Raw genomic sequence first — 18,600 nt, 5'->3', positions numbered from 1 at the left:
TAATAATAAAGTAACTTTACATCTAAGCTATCTATCTTATGAGTATACAAGCAAAACCCCAAAGAACTTCACTGAACCACCTGTATTTACAGAGTAGATAATTCTTTCCAAAAGAAGTTTTAAACACCCAAGGGAACCTAAGAAACTTATTTAATTATAAAAAGGCTACAGATTTTCTAGCAATTTTCCTTATAATGATTAATACCCACTTCTCAGTCTCCCTCTCCTTTCATATAATGCTTTGTCAACAGAGACAAGAAATTCCAATCTTCTTTTCACAAAAGCAGGAGTAAAGGATGCGCAATTTCTACATCTGGAGAACTACGTGCACTTATGCTCCTCCCGAGCACGTGAGTCCTGACATCACAACATCTAAGATCAAGCACTCAGAGCTGCACACACACTACAGTTACCTTGCCCTGATGGTCATGTTTCATTTCCCAACCTCTTGGCAGCTCCAGCTGTTTGTTGGCAAACATGTTGAGGAAGCCCACCAAGTCACGGTTATGCTGGTAGCGCTCAAAGTGGTGGGTGTCCCGCCGGACTTTGGTGATCATGTGCTTCAAACACGTGTTACTTGTAAACATGCGGTAGGCACTCTGAAATATAAGTGACAAAAGGAAATGCTTTTAAAAGATACAATTTCTTCTTACTACGAAAGACATAAATAAATCATCCATTAAACCTTAAAAATTATCACCAACTAAGCCACAAGGGTATGAAAAAAAAATGGTCCTTTTTCTGAGGTTTTGGGATAAGTGTTTGATGTTTCTTATTTTGCTTGAGATATACAAGTTTCATACTTGACTCACTTCAACAAAGTGGAAAACATATTACAGATTCCATTCACCACACTGGTCCGTGGCACTGTGAAGAATCCTATAACATTAAAATGGCTTTAAAAGTAGAGATTTCATAGATCTATTCTAATTTCTGGAATAATGAGTCAAATGCAGCCACAGACTACAGCAATGAAGCTGGTAAGATTTTGTGCAGGACAGAGATACAGAAGCCTGAAGAACTTACCACAAAGCTAAGGTCCTTTCCAATCCTAACTATTCTATGATTCTATGATTCTATGTAAGTATTGTTTCCACATTTTGACTTTTCAAAAATAGCCTATCATTGCATATCCATGTATAGTTCCTCAGAGCACTGAGGAATAGTGAAAAGTTGAAATAAAAAGGGGTAAATAAACAGTTAACAACCTTCCCTTGAAAAATAAACCCCAGCCAACCAGAAACCAGGTCTTTCTCTAGGATTAGCAATAGAGAGAAGCCAAAACATAGGCCCTCCTAACCGCACTAAGCTACTATCTAAATAACTCTGTGCCTCTACACCCCCACTCCCCGGCCAGAGGTCTCATCTACCCATGTCCTATTTCAAAGACAGGGGTAGATAATCCTAATTCAAGAAAAAGCTATGCAAACTAAGCAGAATTATTCAGATACAGGGAAGCATACACATATATGAAAACCAAACTAACATTGATCACTAATTTAAAAAACACTCAATTGTTAACACGTGCAGGCAATAAATTCTTTATTCCATTACTTCTCTTCACACTATACATCCTGTTAGACAAAGGAAAAGATACATTGGGAACAAACCCCCAAATACAGCTATGTAAGAATAGGCACTGAAGAACTGACAAAAGAGGAAGGAAAATGCACAGTAACATGTTTTTTTTTGTTCAGTGTGACCTCTAACATATTTTGATATAAACCAGGCAATCTGAGGGGGGGGAAAAATCATTCCATAAACACCAATGTGATCTTAAAAAATAAGCATCATTTTCATTCTCAGAATTGCCTCTCACCCTCTGCTAAGCACAGTAAGAAAGCTGTTGCTTTGATAAACAAATGAGTTTTGTATCATAATAAAGATGAAGAACTAAGGGAAAAATAAAAAACTATAAAAGCTCTATTGCCCACTAGTATGACTCTTATAGCCTACCAGCTGTAAGGAGTGATGATGAGTGTTTGAATTTATCCAGCCTTCGTATTTACTACTATTATTTTGGCATCGAACACTGAGCAATATCTTTGTACACAAGACAACTATATGTATCAGCACATATTTATGAAAGTATTTCAGCTGTAGATGCTGTACTCACAGGGTTAGAATGCAGCACTGTAAAGAATTCTGGGCTGATAAGGAATTTCACAGGGGGAGACTGGAGCAATAAAGTAAGTCTGGATCTGGAGGTAGAGTGAGGCAGCACATTCTCTCTTCGAAAATCTAACGGCAAAGGGAATGACAAAGACTTCCACTAACAATCATTACCAAAGCATCACTGCAAACAGCTTTATCAATTTGAATCACAAAGGAGAAGATTTAAGAATATGTTGTAAGAGAAACAACATGAGCAGACTGTCTAAAGAAGTTACAGAATGTTCATCAACTGAAGAACATGTTATAAGAATATATGAGATGGCATTTGCCAAGAATGGTTTAAGTATAGCTCATCCTATATATCTTCAGCATGGGGATGAAGCCGATGACTGTCCAAAGTCTTTTGTAGTCTGTATTTTACCATTTCAAAATACAGTTGCAGATTCAAAATATTTGTAGCCTAGACCACACAATTTAATTTTTTTCACTTCAAATGTCCTGCCTATATTTTATCCAGCCAGGTACCAAGAGAAAAATGCTTTGAATCTCACATTCTTTTTCAACAGGATGAGCCACAATCTTCAAAAACTAAACAGCAATGAAAACAAATGGTTTCCTTTTCACCCAGACCCGGGGAGAGAACTCTGGTTTTGCCCTATGTCACTTTCATTAAATCATCTATGAGATAAGTGCTCCCTTTAGGGGGAGAAAAAGGGGAGAAATCTGGGGTTTTTTAACCTGCATTAGAATGGTGAAAGTCAGTGTCCTCTCCAGCTCCATCCACGGCATTTGTATGCTCTTCAGGCCTGTCATTAGTCATTGTTCTTCTGATGCTCTGGTACCTAGGGTTAGAAAACTGGAGTTTATATATAGTACATGGTATCTATGATACAGTTCTGCCTCCAAGGGAGGTTGCCCATCTTTTCTGCCATGTAGGTTAATATACATTGAGCTCTAATTTCTGCATTAACAGCCTTTTGAATTTCTGAAGGCCATTATCAGATTTTTTTTTTATGAACACAGGTGGAATAGAAAAGCCCTAGAAGCCCACATGCAAATTAAAAAGGACAGCCACTTAAGAATAAACACCTCTAGCCCACTGGGGTAGCAACAGTGACACTGTCTGCATACTCAGCCTTACAATGGTGAATGCAGTTTTGCAAGCACAAAGTTCACAAACAACAAGGGTAGTTCTTACCGGCGATTCAGCTGTTCCATTTGCTGTATGGAATTTGACCTCTGGAGAATTTGTGGGGCTGGAGGGGCTGTGGGTCGCTGCCATGTTGTTGTCCTGTTCACATGGTCCACATAAAATATCCGTCCATGGCTGTCAATTCGAGCCTCCCAGTCTAAGTAGCAATAAAACACTGTGAACTATGGAGGGCTTGGGGTTTATTTATTTTTAGCTCTGTCACTTTTGTAACTGAATCTATAGTTTCCATTTTCTATTTCTCTTTCACATGATGACGTCAGGACAGAACTTTCTTGCTAAAGGGTTAAGAGATGTGCCTTTTCCCTATTATACCCCATAAATGAAATTCCCCACTGTAAGTAATCCATATCTAATAATTGCTATTCCTTTCTCTATTCTATTTCCCATTAACCAGTAACTGTCCCAGGAAAGAAAAACCAGAAAAATAAAAAAAAATACCAGGATATTCAGTCTGATTCTCTTGGACTGAAGTGATTCAAGGTCTAATCAGAGGCTTTTTTTCAGTGCAAAACAACAATGGATAAGTACTAGAAACCCTGCAAAATTTGACACCTGTCATTGTTTTTCCCCAGCTAATAGTAATAAAATAGCTCCTAGTGTTCCTCCTGGGTTTACATGCTAAAGGTAAACAGACCTGCCAGAAAAGATGGACAATTGTAACAATAAAACTCTTTCATATATTAAACGCACATTCCAAAGTTGCCAATGATGCAAGTATAGCGAATTCAGCTTCTTGTCTGAGTGATAATTATAATGCTGTCCACTGGCTTTGCAATACAAGCTACAGACAGTGTAGACCATGGAGACAAGTCAGGAGAGCTGAGATAAAGCAATTGGGACCTTTCCCCAACTGCACCTGACTTATCAGTGCTCTAAAGAAACCAGTTGAGCCACAACACCTAGGCTTTAGTTCATAAGCTTTTGGGGTCAAAAATACCGTCTGCCTAATAACTGCTTACAAAAGGAGCACGATAGCAAGACACCAATCATATTTCATATACAGAAACAGACATGCCTGATCCTTGCACACTGCAGAAAATGTGCAAATCATTTAGCAATTCAGTTGAAAAAGTCTCTGAGAGCTCAGGTTTCTATAAGAGACTTTCTATATTGCAAGTCTAGGTGAAAACATCAGTCACTCCACTGTCACTTCACTGGCAAGCAACCAATGGTGACTGACCGCCGCTCCGTGAGGAAAGAGGTCATAAAAGTGTCTTGACAGTAGAGAAGGAGAACTAAATTCTACTGTAAATTATTTAATACTGACAGCCTTAAAACCTCAGGCTGTTACTGTATGCACACTGTAATTTCTCTTACTTCAACTCTTGAAGGCAGCAAACGGCTTGCTGCATTGCACTGTAGGGCCCAAGCTGACTCAACAAAGAGGGAGGAAAGGAAGGTTTTGAGATGAACTCATTTCACCTCCACACACAGATCTGTGTTTTAGCTGGCCACAATGCAAATTACTCTTCTGTCTTTATGATGCACAATCAAAACAGCCTTCTAAGTGTTTCAAGCACTTCTAGTGTTAACAAGAGCTATGTAGGAAAGTAACTCAGAAACTCAGAAGAAGAAAAGACAAATCAACACAAGAGGATAGGAATAAAGAAAACCATTTAAGGCACAAATTTAAATTCCAGGAGAAAAAAAAGTAAAAATTTTCTATTATACTGTAAATTGAAAATACAAGTTTAAAAATAAAGTGACCTCAATGCAAAGCTTATGGCGCAATCACTGTATTTGCTATTCGAAAAAATGTCTTTCGTATCTCAAAAGAGCACACAAACTTTTCAACATTCTCTGAAAAATGTTTCCATTCCTTAAAAAGAAACAATTATTGAAACAGATGTTCCCATGCAAAGGTCCCGTTTCAAAAAAGTACTATCTTCTGAGGAAATAAAAATACTCCAAATTAACCAGTTTGCAAACTACACAAAACACGGAAGCATGCTGGGAAGGACAGAATTGTTCACTGGGGGGACACAACAAACAAACTCAACAAAACAGTTTAAATTTGTGAATTCACTATTTTGCTTACATGTTAAATCCTAAACCACTGTATGATAGTTGAGATTTTTCTTGTGGTGATTTTTATGTCCAATTCTGAGACACAGTCACCATTTCTGTAACGTGGTCTTGCAGAGGAAAAGCATTTTGCCGGCAGTCAATTTCAAATACGTAAGTTTAAACACTTGGGCAATGGCTTCTAAAGTAAAGAACCTGCATCAGTGTTGTTCTGGTTAATGATATCTTCCATTAGTCAAACCATTGTTAGCCAAATGTGTTACAAGTAACTGAATCTGGCAAATTGTAAAACTGTAATTCATCAAGGTTGTGTGGTCAAGCTTATTATCATAGAATCCTAAAATAGTCAGGGTTGGAAAGGACGTTAAGATCATCTAGCTCCAACCTCCCTGTTGATTTTTTCCTTTGGAATATAGGAATTGAAGCAAAAAAATATTGCATGTTATAGGCAGAAACACTAGATTGATATTCCACTTTTTTCTCTTGTTTTTTAATTTAACCTACACACAATTGAAACAAATGCATCTATTTTTCTTAGTTTCAGATTCTGGTGAAACAAAAAACAGATTGCAACTCAAATTATAAAGAAGTTACACTTTATAATCAAAATTATATTCTAAATGTTTTCTCTCATTTTTCACTGTTAAAATATTAAAGCTGTTACATATCCAAAAGCAGAGCTCTGGAGAGAAAAACTGAATCTAGGCAACCATTAGAATTTAAGATTTTATTCACATTAGCAAACGAATGATCTACATGAAGATTGCATTGGGCTTTGACTGTAGTGGTGTGATGTGTATGTGCATGCCCGTCCGTGACTGTGTAAAATCCCAGCAAATGTCAGAAATGTTAGAATACCACACAGCCAAACCTTTTCCATTAAGACTCCAATAGTTCTTCCTAGTTATTTAGTCTATAGGTTGCTTTTGAAACACAAAGAAACCCGCATGCATAAGCCATGGTACTATAAAATCTATCTCTACATATTTCTCATTTATTACATTGATCTCTGAGTACTCGCTGTAATATTCTCTGGCTTTTTCTGTATGAAAAGAGATAAAAACGCAACTGCAATATAGGTCTCCCAGGCACAATTTTGTAAAAAATAATCCTGGTTTACTGAGGTGGCAGTTAATTGACTTCAGGATCCGCATGGAGGACTCATTCATCATATGCACTTATTGTAACAGAAGCAGCAGCAAGCAAAATCTTCTCATCATTCTGGCTTTCCAATACACAGTTATATCTGGGTTCTGCAATCAGTCTCTTTCCAGTAATCTAACGCTCTCCAATTACAGAGCAAACAGTTCCATTCCATGCTGTGACATAAGGATCTATTAATTTTACACTAAATAGATGAATTCCTGACGCCTTTAAAGTAATAGAGCTTTGCCACAGATTTCAGTGGGTCTGAACATAATTTTTTTCTTTTTCTTTTGTTTTGTTTTAAAGTAATGCTTGCTTAATTCAGGAAGCCTTTACACTGCCTCAAAAAAATGCACTGAAACCACAGACACCTTTCACATAATCTGCAGTGATGTTGTATATTTTTCTGTAAATCACCATCATACAAGAAGTATTCAGAGATTTCAGAGTGCTTGACATCTTTCCATACAAGTGTCCCACATAGCATATCACCTCACCTCCCTACCTATGTGCGTTGCATACTGAAAAGGCAGCGCGATACCTTCCTTCTTCTCCACAAATATCACCTAGCAAGTCTATATACACCAGATATAATTATGAAAACACATCCTGATAGTTTGCAGACTAAGCACAATGCCTTTTACAATAACAACACTAGACTTAATCATCACTTAGGACTTCTCAGTTGATCATTCTCAGTTCTCACATTTAGAAAAGAAAGGTAATTAGATCTCAGTAATGAGATTCAGGCAGCTTATCCCCCAATTAAAGTATGAAGAACCTCACTTGGTGGTAGAGCCTCATCCACTCTCTGGTAGCGGCTAACATCCTGACGTACTGAAGGCAGCGACCTCAAGGGCTGATGGCCATTGGCTTGAGCACCTGGAATCAAAATGCCCACAATTATTTTCCCAGTCAATGTAGGGAAGTCCTACAGTTGCCTCTAAAGTGAACAAGGCAAGCTAAAGCCTTTTCAGGACTACTGTATTTAGGATATATCTAACAGTCATATATTTTGGGAGGCAAATAAGTTATGCCTACAGTTCTAATAAGTGATTTCTCTGGGATGTAGTGCAGTCCTGATCCTGAAAATATCACCTCTTGTGATGTCCCATGTCCACCTGTGACCAGCAGAAGTCAGGGCACAGAAACAACACTGTGTTCCCTTGCCATATTCCAGCATGGTACAAGGACAAAGCTTGACCTGGCCCTTGCTGTAAGGGTGGGAGGTGAAACTGTCCATTGACCTTCCCTGCTGCAGCCACACTGATCTGCAAAAACATGGTGCAGCCTGACCCCTGAGTCCCAAATGTCTAGAAAATGCTGTAAAAAAAAGAAGTTTTGACAGTATTTGAAACAAATACCAGAATTATTCTTTCCAAATCAAAGAGCTGCTTATGAAGAAAAGGAATTAATAGATCCCCAAGCTTTTGAAATATTATGGAAAAGATGCATTCAAAAACCCAATTGATTGGACCCATTATAATCCCTGAAGAAATTGAATAGCCCATTGTGAAAGGTGCTTGGAAGCAATCTGTTAGGGTCATATATCCACTTTCAGTGATTTTCAGTGAGACATAAAACCCTCCACCTTTCTTTTGATTACCCTTATGTTTTAACGCTAATATATAAACATGTGAATGAAAAGGCCCACATATTAATTCCAGTTTGCACAGTTTTTGGAATTTTGTCCCCTCTCGTTACCATTCTGATTTGCAAGCAGGGTAATACTGTGGAGTTCTTTCCTCCTCTTCATCCTCCTTCCCACTACTCTCAGAGGAATTACAATATATCCAATTTCAAAATAAACTTGGTCTTGGATATTTCAGGTCTGATTTTTTGTTAAAGCAAAACCTCCAAGAGTCTCTTGAAGAGGGGAATAAATCTCAAAGGAAAATACAGAACAAAACGAAACCAAACAGAAATAAACCCAAAGGTTGAAAGATAATTAAATCGAGAAATAAAGATGTTTCTTTTTCAGATGTTCATTTTTTAATCATTTTTACTAGCTGCAGAAAGGTCACTTCAGAAAGTGCCTCCTGCAGTAGTTACCTCCAGTAGCTCCTTCAACCTGTGCTGTGGCACCCTCACAAGCTGCTTGGGCTCCTTCAGTTTCTTCATCCTGAGACTGGCTGTTGGCAGCTGCCGCCTGCAGGCTTCTTCTTCTTTGCCAGATTTCTTCTGCTTCCTCTTGGTCTTGTAATTCACTTGCCTCAGCTGCCTGTCCTTCCTCCTGAGGTAACTCTACCACAGGTAGAGAACCAGAAGTACTTGCAGAGCCCTGTGCTTCAGCACCTGGCTCAGTTCTAGCTGCATCGGCGGCACAAGCTCCCTCTTCCTCTTCCTGAGAAGAAAAGGCTGCAGTCTCAGGAAACCTGGCATTTTCAAACGAAGAACACCGCATTTCCACTGAAGAACGTCGCACAGTCGTGCTTTCATTGCAAGAGCTGTCTGCCCCTTCCACGTCACTCTCCCCTTCTGGCCGGGTACTAGCCTCACTGACGCTTTCCGTGCGAGCAGGGTCACTCTGCTCAGTTTCTGATGATATCTGGGAAGGTTCAGACCCCTGATCAGTGGATTCCGTTTCACTAATGCCCCTTCTGCTCCCAGCAGCAGCATCAGCAGCTCCTGCGTCTACACTGCTAGGAGGCTGCTCTGCCTCCTGAGCAGTACACAACTCACTGCCAGCCTGGTCTGCTGGTGCTTCACCTTGAGAACCTTGCAGGCTTTCACCTCCTGCTAACTGTGACGGTGGAAGCTCTGGGAGAGCCTCACGCTGGTCATCAGCTGATGGCAAAGGAGCTTCAGAGGTTGAAACGTTTTCATTCTCTGCAGGCCCTTGCGTTACCTGATCTGATAAGTAACTTAAACCATTTCTTTCAACATTTCTTGTAGCACCATTAAGCATTACTAAACCACCATCATCTTCCAAGGAAGATGGAAAACCCAGGTCTTGATGTAACTCATGCTCTTCTTCATCTGAGTCAATGTGAAGCATAGCATTAAGTCTTGTGTCAGTAGGGAAGCTACTCCTCAGTTTTGGGGATGCTCCACGTGGACGCTCACCACAGGCAGATGTCCCAGGTCTGGGATGATTATTGTGTTCTATTGCATCCAGATAGTCATTTAGTGAGTCCTGGCGACCTCTGGTAGGTGACGATCTTGAAGCACTGGAGGTCAACTCATCTTGGTCTGTTTCCAAAGTTCTACTAGTCCTTAAAGGGTGTCTCAGGATTGCTTCTCCAGAAGAATCCTCAAGGACTGGACCGTTGGAACACACTGTGGATGTATCGTGATGTCCTGGTGGCATGTCCTCATCATCGGAGGGGCTCCCCAAGTCTCCATTTACAGAGTTTACTCCCAGCAAAGTGCCAACTGTTTCTGGTGAAGCATCTGCAGAGACACAAAGGCCGAATGTGAAGCACAATCCAGCAACAGACAATTCATTCTACTTTGCATCACAGAAGTGGTATAAAAATACACATCTTTCCAGATGTTTGCTTATTTCAATCAGATAACTAAGGGAAGAAAATACAATTTAATTGTATTATAATATACAATTATATTATATGTATTATAATATACAATTATATTATACGCATTATAATATAATACAACAGAAGCATCTACAGCATTATAACAGCAGTTACAGAATTTTCACTGTATAAGTCTTTATTATTTTGTAGAATATGGAAAATTTAAGGGATATGAAACATGAATTTAAATTGCTACCATTTTGCTTTCGAAAGACGGAGCACTACCAAACACCTTGCCAACCTATCAGTAAAACCAGCCTCACCACCAAGGAATCAGTTTTCTACAGCATACCTCTCGTATCCAAAAGTAGGATTTACACTAAGCCAGTCACTAACATCAGCTGTCATTACACCCTTAGAGGCATGCAAAACAGCATCTGAGATCACATGAGGAATCACAAATTGTATTCAAGTACCAAATTCTTAACACAACATTTATTTGGAGTTAATTTATATGAACTGCAAAGAATGGGAATCTACTTAAGTAAAGTTCATGAGATACTAGCTATGCTATGGGAATACATATAAAAGAGAAATAAAAATAAGCCATCTCATTTGAGAGACAAGACAGTATCTCCCCACATGGAAATTAAACAGGCACAGAGTTGAAAAATGAAGCTGTAAGTGTCTGAACACACCTGCAAGAAACCTAACATGAAGTTGGTGAACTGGGGTGCCTGGCAACAAACAGGACTGAAGACAGAAGCACTTCTTAATGGTGACAAAGCAAAAATATTAATGAGATATGCGACTACATGGCTACAAAAAAGACAAGAAAGTTCTATCAAATTAAAAGAGCAGTATCTCACTACCAAAGAGATTATACCAAGCCTAACGAAGGAGAATCTGAGAACGCAAACATGTAAATAGACACATATGATGTTATAAACATGTAACTGTACCAGCCATGTTCTGCTAGTTGCCTTCAGAACAGGAAAAAAGGGAAATAAAAGAATTGCCTAACAGAAGCATGTATTTTTAGAACTGTAACAGATATTCTTGGTTCTAAGCAGGACAGAATCCTGTGAAAGTGGGACAGAACAGACTGATCTGCATGTAGAGTAGCAGAGGAGAGCTCAGGTGGAATCTTACTTGCAACTGCTTATCTCATCCAAAGGTGTTACAGAACAAGGATGTTGCAGAGTGAAGAGAAGCAATGAACTAGATTACCCAATCTGTCCAACTGAATGAGAATCATAAGCAGATTCATTTAAAATCTATCTAACAAAATAGGAAAACAGTATGATACATGTAGTTTTGGAACTACCATTTCCAAAGCAGACACTGACGTATCTAAACTTTGAATCCCAATAGAAAAATCTATAATAGAGGACCGTACACAAATAAGAAAGTATATTATCACAGAAAATCCTATAAATAGAAACACACAGAAATTCTCTCCATACAGCTATTTGGAGATCCAGATCATTGACAAATTCTCACCTTCATGAACAGAAGATGTGATTTCCACCTTGAACTGGAGATACCCACTTACATGATCAGCTGGGAGCCTTCTGCCAAGGTTATAGCTGACAACTTGGTCTCTGCAAAAACAAAGATATTGGGTTGTTGAGGGTTTTTTTAACTAGTTTTCTTTTTCTAGTATTTTGTGTCACAGGCTTTTATCAGCTAAGGGTCGGCATGATAGCAAGTAATTTCTATTACAGTGTTGAAATCAGCCATTGTATGGAATTGTATGGAAAAGCACTTGTATAGAAAAAAAGATATCTTCCTAAGTCCTAAAGAAATCAAAGTGCAAAGGATCCCTTTCCCCTAACCTCTTCTTTCCCCCAACCCAAAATGTTTTATAACTAACAAATCTTCCAATTACTAAAACCTCCTGCCCCCTTGTGGTATTTTACTATATACAAAATTCCCAGAGAGTTTTTTCACATTTTAATTTTCATTAAATAAAGCACTTCTGCATTCCTATTTAGAAACGCTTCTACTGCTTGGATTTAACTTCAAATAGGTTCTTAAGAGTTACTGAATTCTGTGGGATTCAGACTTGACTAAGCACTTGTATCAGCTTGAGACTCAGGATTAGATCCTAGGCTACGCATTCTTATTAGGCATAGCCAGAATTCACAGCACCAGCCTCCCTCAGCACAGCTAGCACAGCTGAAGGGACAGGAGGGAGTTACTGAGGACCTCCACAGGAAATTACTGTTATTTATGCAGATAAATCTATATTGGTATAAGCACCTCTCCTTCACTGGGAGCACCCTTACTGCAGTATGAGTGACAGATTCAAATAAATGCAAGGTCATTACTGAAATGAGCTGCAGCAGTTTGCATTAGCTTTAGCAAAAAGAGTCCTGAATGGACAACGTACGGCAAAGTAGCCTCCCCATGTTGCTATACAGGCTGCAGTATGTTAAATTACTGTAGTAGTGTCTCCAGGATCTGTCACAGATTCATCGCTCTGTACTCCAAGTACAATTCTTCAGCTAGACTCAAAGGTATCCTCAGAAGATTACCATTAGAAGTTTCTAAGTTTTACATAAGGTTTATATTACTCTAAGCCATTCAAGATTAGAGAAAGCCACAACATGAGTAATGTCTGCTCCGTATTCAGTTGAATCAATACTAGATGATTCTCAGGCTCATTCATCATCTTTTCTATGAAATCTAAAGCCACTTGCCATTTCATTACACAAACTTGTGAGCTATGACAACAGCTGAAAATGGGGCAGAATTTTAGTTCAGTCTGTCTAAAAGTGGCTGGTTCTGGACTTCGCCATGTCATTCATTAATACTGATCACTAATAGAGGGAGAGACAAGTTACACATACAGAGTACATGACTTTGCTCACGCAATATTTCACGTTCACATGCTAACCAGTAGAGGAATTCAGCTGTCCCTGATTACCAAAATGAAGAAGAAACTGAAGATGATTACTTGCTTGAACAAAACCAGACTACAAGACAATTAGCAGTTGAATGTACCCTTGGTACATTTTTACTTCATATCCATATAAATCACTCCTTTACTTTTCAAAACTCCTGGTGGAATCTTGGCTATCTACAATGTCTAGGAAAAGGAGCCCTGAGAAATGACTGGCATGCAAAAACTGAAAATGGACAAATAAATTACAAATGAACAGGCAAAACTGATTTAATGGCAGTTTTAAGAGCAGAATAGCAAACCCAAACTGCTTACTTACCTATATTCTTACTACATAATTGTTACACAGCCCTTCCTTTCCCAATAAGGTTTGATATATCAAATATACAGAACTGAAGTATGGAGAAGGAAATATGGAATGTCTTCCAGAGTACTGGTTTCAAAAAAATATAGACAAGAACTGATGAACACAGCAAATGGGCAATTTCCAGACTTCACAGCACTGGGAATCCCAGAGCAGAAAAAGCATTTGGGGGTTTAGCACAGAAACCCTGAACTAGGTTTGAAACCAGTCTGTATCATGGTGTTATTTTTGAGTGTATAGCAGTGTGCAAATTTAATAGAAAAAGCTGCTTGCTCAGCTCATCACAATTTGTTGAAACTCAAAGATGAAGCATTTCTTACAAAGGTTGGATTGTACATACACCTGAACTCCTCTTGGATACCACTACAAATCAAATGGGCAGGCTGTTTTTTTGTTTAATAATTTCTGTATCTAATAATTTCTGTATCAGGAGACATCATCAAAATTTTAAGCTACTCAGAATTTTGTTCTTACTTTACTTACCAGTGTAACCACCACTTTGGAAACTTAAAGCTGAAAACTGTTTTCAAATTGAATTTGATTTTCTCCATTTACACAACTTGTTACTTTGATGGGAAAAAAGGAGGCCAGGCATTTATATCCTACTTTTTGTGCAAAAGCTTGATGATACTGCCATGCCCTTAAATTTCAGGGAAGAATATACGCACTTTATTTTAGTACCATTCCTCATGGGTCTCATCCAGCGGCCTTATAAAGTTAATGGAGACATGTTAACTTCAGCAGTCTTTGAGTTAGATCCTATACAAAACACTTAAAAAATTCAATTCCCCCCATTGACTTTCAAGGAATTATTTTTTTCTAATTTGTCAAATAAGGCATATAAACGTAAAAAGATGTTAGCAAAATAATATACTCTACAATTACTGCTCTGTCTTAAATGTGAAATTACATTTCTGCATACACCACTGTGTCTCTTGCAGACCTTCAGCCATTTGCTTCACACCTGCAATGTATCACAGTGCCAAGTCTTAGGCTCTTCTCAGTACATATGGTTGTATGAAAGCTTTGCTGGATCATCCACTTGACTATGCTATGTCCCCTCCAGTAACTATCATAAAGTATAAAACATCTCAGAAGTTTCTAAGTGAGCTGCACCTTTATACCAGAACAGTCACCTATCAAATAATGAATGGATTTTCCTTTAATAGCTCAACAGGTGAATTTTGAGTCCCATCAGTGCATTATTCATAGCAAATGGCAATTTTAATTATGTAGTTCCACCACACTGTGAAAAATAAGCGGTCAGAGCCTTACAGCTCTAGCCAATTAGCTGAACAGACATTAAATCTCTGATTATTAAACTGACAATTAAAAATACCTGAACTGTATTAGAAGTGAGACAATGAAATCTGCTTCCTCTAAAAAATTTGCACACTATCATGTAGTATTGTGATAATGCCTTGCTTCTTGGCTAGCTAGCCAGAAGGTAACATTTTTGTGAGGTTAACATTTTCCGTGTAAAGAAATCAAGCTGAGAAGAAATTATAGGCACATATATACACAAACATGGGCACCTACATTCAGAACAGGGTTAGAAACACATTCTCCAGGCAGGCAATGATGTTATTAAAATTCCTACTAAATTTTATACTATAGACAGGGTAGAAATTTGCTGGTCAAGTCAAAAGGGATGCTGAGTCTCCCTTATCAATGGCAGATAGAGTTAAGCATGTATGCATTTACCCAATTGCATGCCTCTCCAATAGTCTCTGAACTGGTATGGTTAATTTCCCAAGAAAGCGCTTGATGATTGGACGACTCTTGGCAAATTTGTCTTTAACCTCAATTTCCAGGACATCTGTTAGAAGTGCAACAAAAGAATATTTCTGGAAGGAAAGAACATATTTGACACCATATCAATACACCTCTATTCATAAAGTATGTACATCATCAGTACTAGCATGCAGTGAATTCCAAAAGCAATGACTGATGACAGCAGTTTCCATAGTCCAAATAATGTCAGCATAATTTATTAAGCACCGTATTTTTTTGCATATGCAACCAGCCACCCAGGAAACCCAGATCCTTTCACCATTCCTTGAAAATAATTGCTCAGTAAGAAACTGCACTGGATAAAAGTGCTTTCCTGGTCTACAAAAGAAAGGAGAAAGCAATGCATCCTAGTGCTTGAGATGGAATCCTTGCTGTACTCTCTCAGGTGTAGGAGTGTAGCCAGGTCAAAGCTGGAGGAAAGTATCTCAGTCTAGGCTGTGCTTAGTGAACTTGCCATCCAGCACCACACTCTACATTAAGTTTTTTGTATGCATGATAGGAAGTTTAATGGACAATGTGTATACATTATTTTCAGGGGCACTGTAACTAAAGGAGGATAATTTTCTATAGACTTTTGCCTCAAAGTTCACACATCATCTCAGCGAGCTCCAACAGAAACTTTTTCTGAACTTGTGGCCTTTAAACATGATGCTGATTGAGAAAAGATTTCCTGATATCTGGTTAAGATCATTCTTCTACTTTTCCCTACAAGGGAATACTATCACTTTTCAGCCTAGATCAATTTTCAGGGCAGTTTATGAATACTGCAACTTCGAGATCTCTGCTGCTCTGTCAAGATTGCCTGAAGACAGCTGAAAAATTCAAAAGTGGGACAGGGCAAATATCTGAGCAGGCAGACACACACAAATACACACAATGTGGCAACAAATTCCCTTAAGAAAGAGAGCTTAGGAAAAAAAGATCTTTATTTTTCCTTTAGATTTTAAGATATAGTATAATATAACCTACTTAGAAAAGGCAAGGTCATCTGGTTATCCTTTTACTATCTGCCATCTATAAGACTTCTGAGCAAATGCCAACCTGAGTACAATGCCTAATACACAGATGGCTAGATAGCTGAAGATGGACTGAACAAGGAACAAAAGAAGGATTAACTCTTCAGTTCAGCTGTCGACATCAGGTGAATATATTCAAACCAGCAATTAAATTGGGTCAGGAATAAGAACACTTCCTCTTGCTGGGCTACTGCTGGAGCTGGATTCCTGTGATAAACAGAACTCAAAAATTTGTCACTCTCAGTTTGCTATAAAACTGGAAATTATTTTGCAGAAAGGAGCAGATGTAAAAGAAGATCGATTCTGCACCACTAGGGCAGCGTATGTAATGAGATCCTAAGCTGCTGTTGTCAGAGCATTGCTACAGGGAAGATAACAGCAGCTAAAGCAAACTGATACAATGTGTGCACCAGTGAGCATTATCACTTTTCTTATAAGCTCCAAAACCAAGGAGAACTGGAGGAGAAAAATGGGGAAGAACAAGAGTAGGTTTTCTTCCCATCTACTGGATAGATGGATGGACAGAGAGAAAGATGAAAAATTAATTTAGAGATTAGAACTCTGATTTTCTGAAGATTTTAAGACTTCCCTACATCTACAGTCTTTTGCACAACCAAATACCCCAAAGCAGTGCTAATGCCGGCCCACTCAGTTTTCCAGTCTTTCTAAACAACACATTAACATTCATCACAGCACAGGCATCTGCTCATTGGAAAACAGGCTCAGACCAAGAACGCTGCTTGTCCGTTCTGAAAGGGTTAGGGACTTGTACGAGTTCTTGCACCTTGTTTACCACATAAACATTTATCTCCAAAGGCACAGCCTGGCTCTTCTGTGCTCAAAGACAGTTGTGGGACTGAGTTCCTTCTCTGAGACCTGCAAATCGTACACAATATAAACACATCTGGAAAAATGGCTTCTGCCAAACTGCCTTTCTTTTTCTTCCTTGAGCGGTGCTGTAATGTCTCCTTGGGCTTTCCTTCCTCCAGCACTGGAAATAGAGGTGACAACAAAGAGCATCCCCTCTGCCTGACAAAACTGAAAGCTTGCCACCTGCTATGCACAATGAGAATATCATTTCCAAATGAACAATTGGTTGCAATCACTGGGCATAAATGCTTACTTATTGCGCCTTTTCCGAAATAGTCTTCTAGCAACATATAATCCATTTTAATTAATTTATTTTTGCAATTGCAAGAAATGTACAGGGCTGTTGAGTGAGTTCAACTCTTGTTAGCAGAGAAGGGAATGAAAACCTCACAGCAGTGCAGCTTCAATACACAGCTTAAATATGCAGATGATAGCTGTTTCTATCCAACAACGGGGTTCCTAAAATGACTACAATTTCTGTGTCATTTTAAATAACTAGCTTCAAAATAAGCTCACAGCCTTCAGAGAGTAACCACTAATGCATAAAGAGGAAAATACAAGCCATACAAGCCTGGTACATCGCATCAGCAGGCAGACAGCTCTCAAATGGGACATATTACCTCTCTGTGCCAAATAGGATTAGTTGTGTTACTGATGATAGTCGACCTTCGCTCCTGGCCATGATGAGCAAATGTAGGAAATGTACTTTTCTTGCCTGGCTGAATGGACATCTTTAGATAGGGATCAGGGTTGAAGAACATGCCTTTTTTAAGTCCGGCTGCTCTAATATCTGTAAAGCAAAACAAGAAGGAAGGAAAAAGGAACTGAGTAAATTAAAGCTAGTTCACAAAGTAGTGCTGTCCTAAAAATACTACCCAGGAAATCAACTCACCATAAACTACTAGAGAGACGTAAAACTCTACTCATATGTTAATTGGATCCACTGTACAGAAGGCAATTAAAGCAGGAAGTCCAATGTTTTCCCAAGAGAGTATAGGGAAAAAGGTATCAACATCCTCATTTATATTTTAACTGCCAGTTAGTAATTTGTTAAACAAAAAGCATGAACTTGTAGCTCACCTACAAATGCTTTTCTTAGCATTTAAAGTATTTCCACTCTTCAAACCCAAACACCACAAAACCCCATCACACAGTACTTGCTCTCTTTCTGGCTAAGGGTAAGGGGCTAAGATAAAAACTGTATGGAAGTAATGTAGTGAAGTCATACCTTCCCAAAATTGAAACATTGATAAACAGAACTTCAAATACTTATTATGAAGGTTGCTTTGGTTCTTTAGAAGAAGATAACTTATATCACATAAAAGGAGGCAAAGTTTCTGAAAATGCTTCTTTCTTCCTAGGGAAACCTTAGTACTAGAGCCCTTATAACTTATAACAATAAATAACAACTTCCTCAGGTGCATATTCTCATGCCTATGGACTTTAATGATAGTGCAAGTTTCAACAAGAACAAAAAGAAAGCGGTATTTTTATTTAATGTTAGACTTTAAACTCAACTGTAAAATATTCCTCTGTTTAGGTGTGTTGAAGCACAAGGGTTTTGTGTCTTTTTCCATTCGATATTCCAATATGCTGCATGCAGTCTTCATGACTTTAACGCAACTGGAACATACATACTTAGATGAGCAGTCTATACATGTGGCAAAATTCAC

General features: G+C 38.5%; 1 protein-coding gene across 1 annotated transcript in view; it reads right to left on the bottom strand.

The window, feature by feature from the left end:
• HECW2 (HECT, C2 and WW domain containing E3 ubiquitin protein ligase 2) overlaps positions 1-18,600 on the bottom strand; it is a gene marked incomplete at both ends in the record, with an annotated part of 103,306 nt that overhangs the window by 37,532 nt on the left and 47,174 nt on the right. Inside the window, 9 exons of the mRNA XM_080621880.1 lie at positions 414-599; positions 2,117-2,241; positions 2,854-2,957; positions 3,314-3,464; positions 7,286-7,381; positions 8,552-9,892; positions 11,479-11,579; positions 14,952-15,094; positions 17,548-17,717. Coding sequence (XP_080478006.1) covers positions 414-599; positions 2,117-2,241; positions 2,854-2,957; positions 3,314-3,464; positions 7,286-7,381; positions 8,552-9,892; positions 11,479-11,579; positions 14,952-15,094; positions 17,548-17,717 — 2,417 coding nt within the window. The remainder of the gene's footprint in view (positions 1-413; positions 600-2,116; positions 2,242-2,853; positions 2,958-3,313; positions 3,465-7,285; positions 7,382-8,551; positions 9,893-11,478; positions 11,580-14,951; positions 15,095-17,547; positions 17,718-18,600) is intronic.

The sequence above is a fragment of the Psittacula echo genome, assembly GCF_963264785.1.
Source record: "Psittacula echo genome assembly, chromosome: 6".
In the NCBI taxonomy this organism is placed as follows: domain Eukaryota; kingdom Metazoa; phylum Chordata; class Aves; order Psittaciformes; family Psittacidae; genus Psittacula; species Psittacula echo.
Note: the sequence above shows the minus strand (reverse complement) of the source record. Positions and strands in the feature narration are given on the sequence as shown.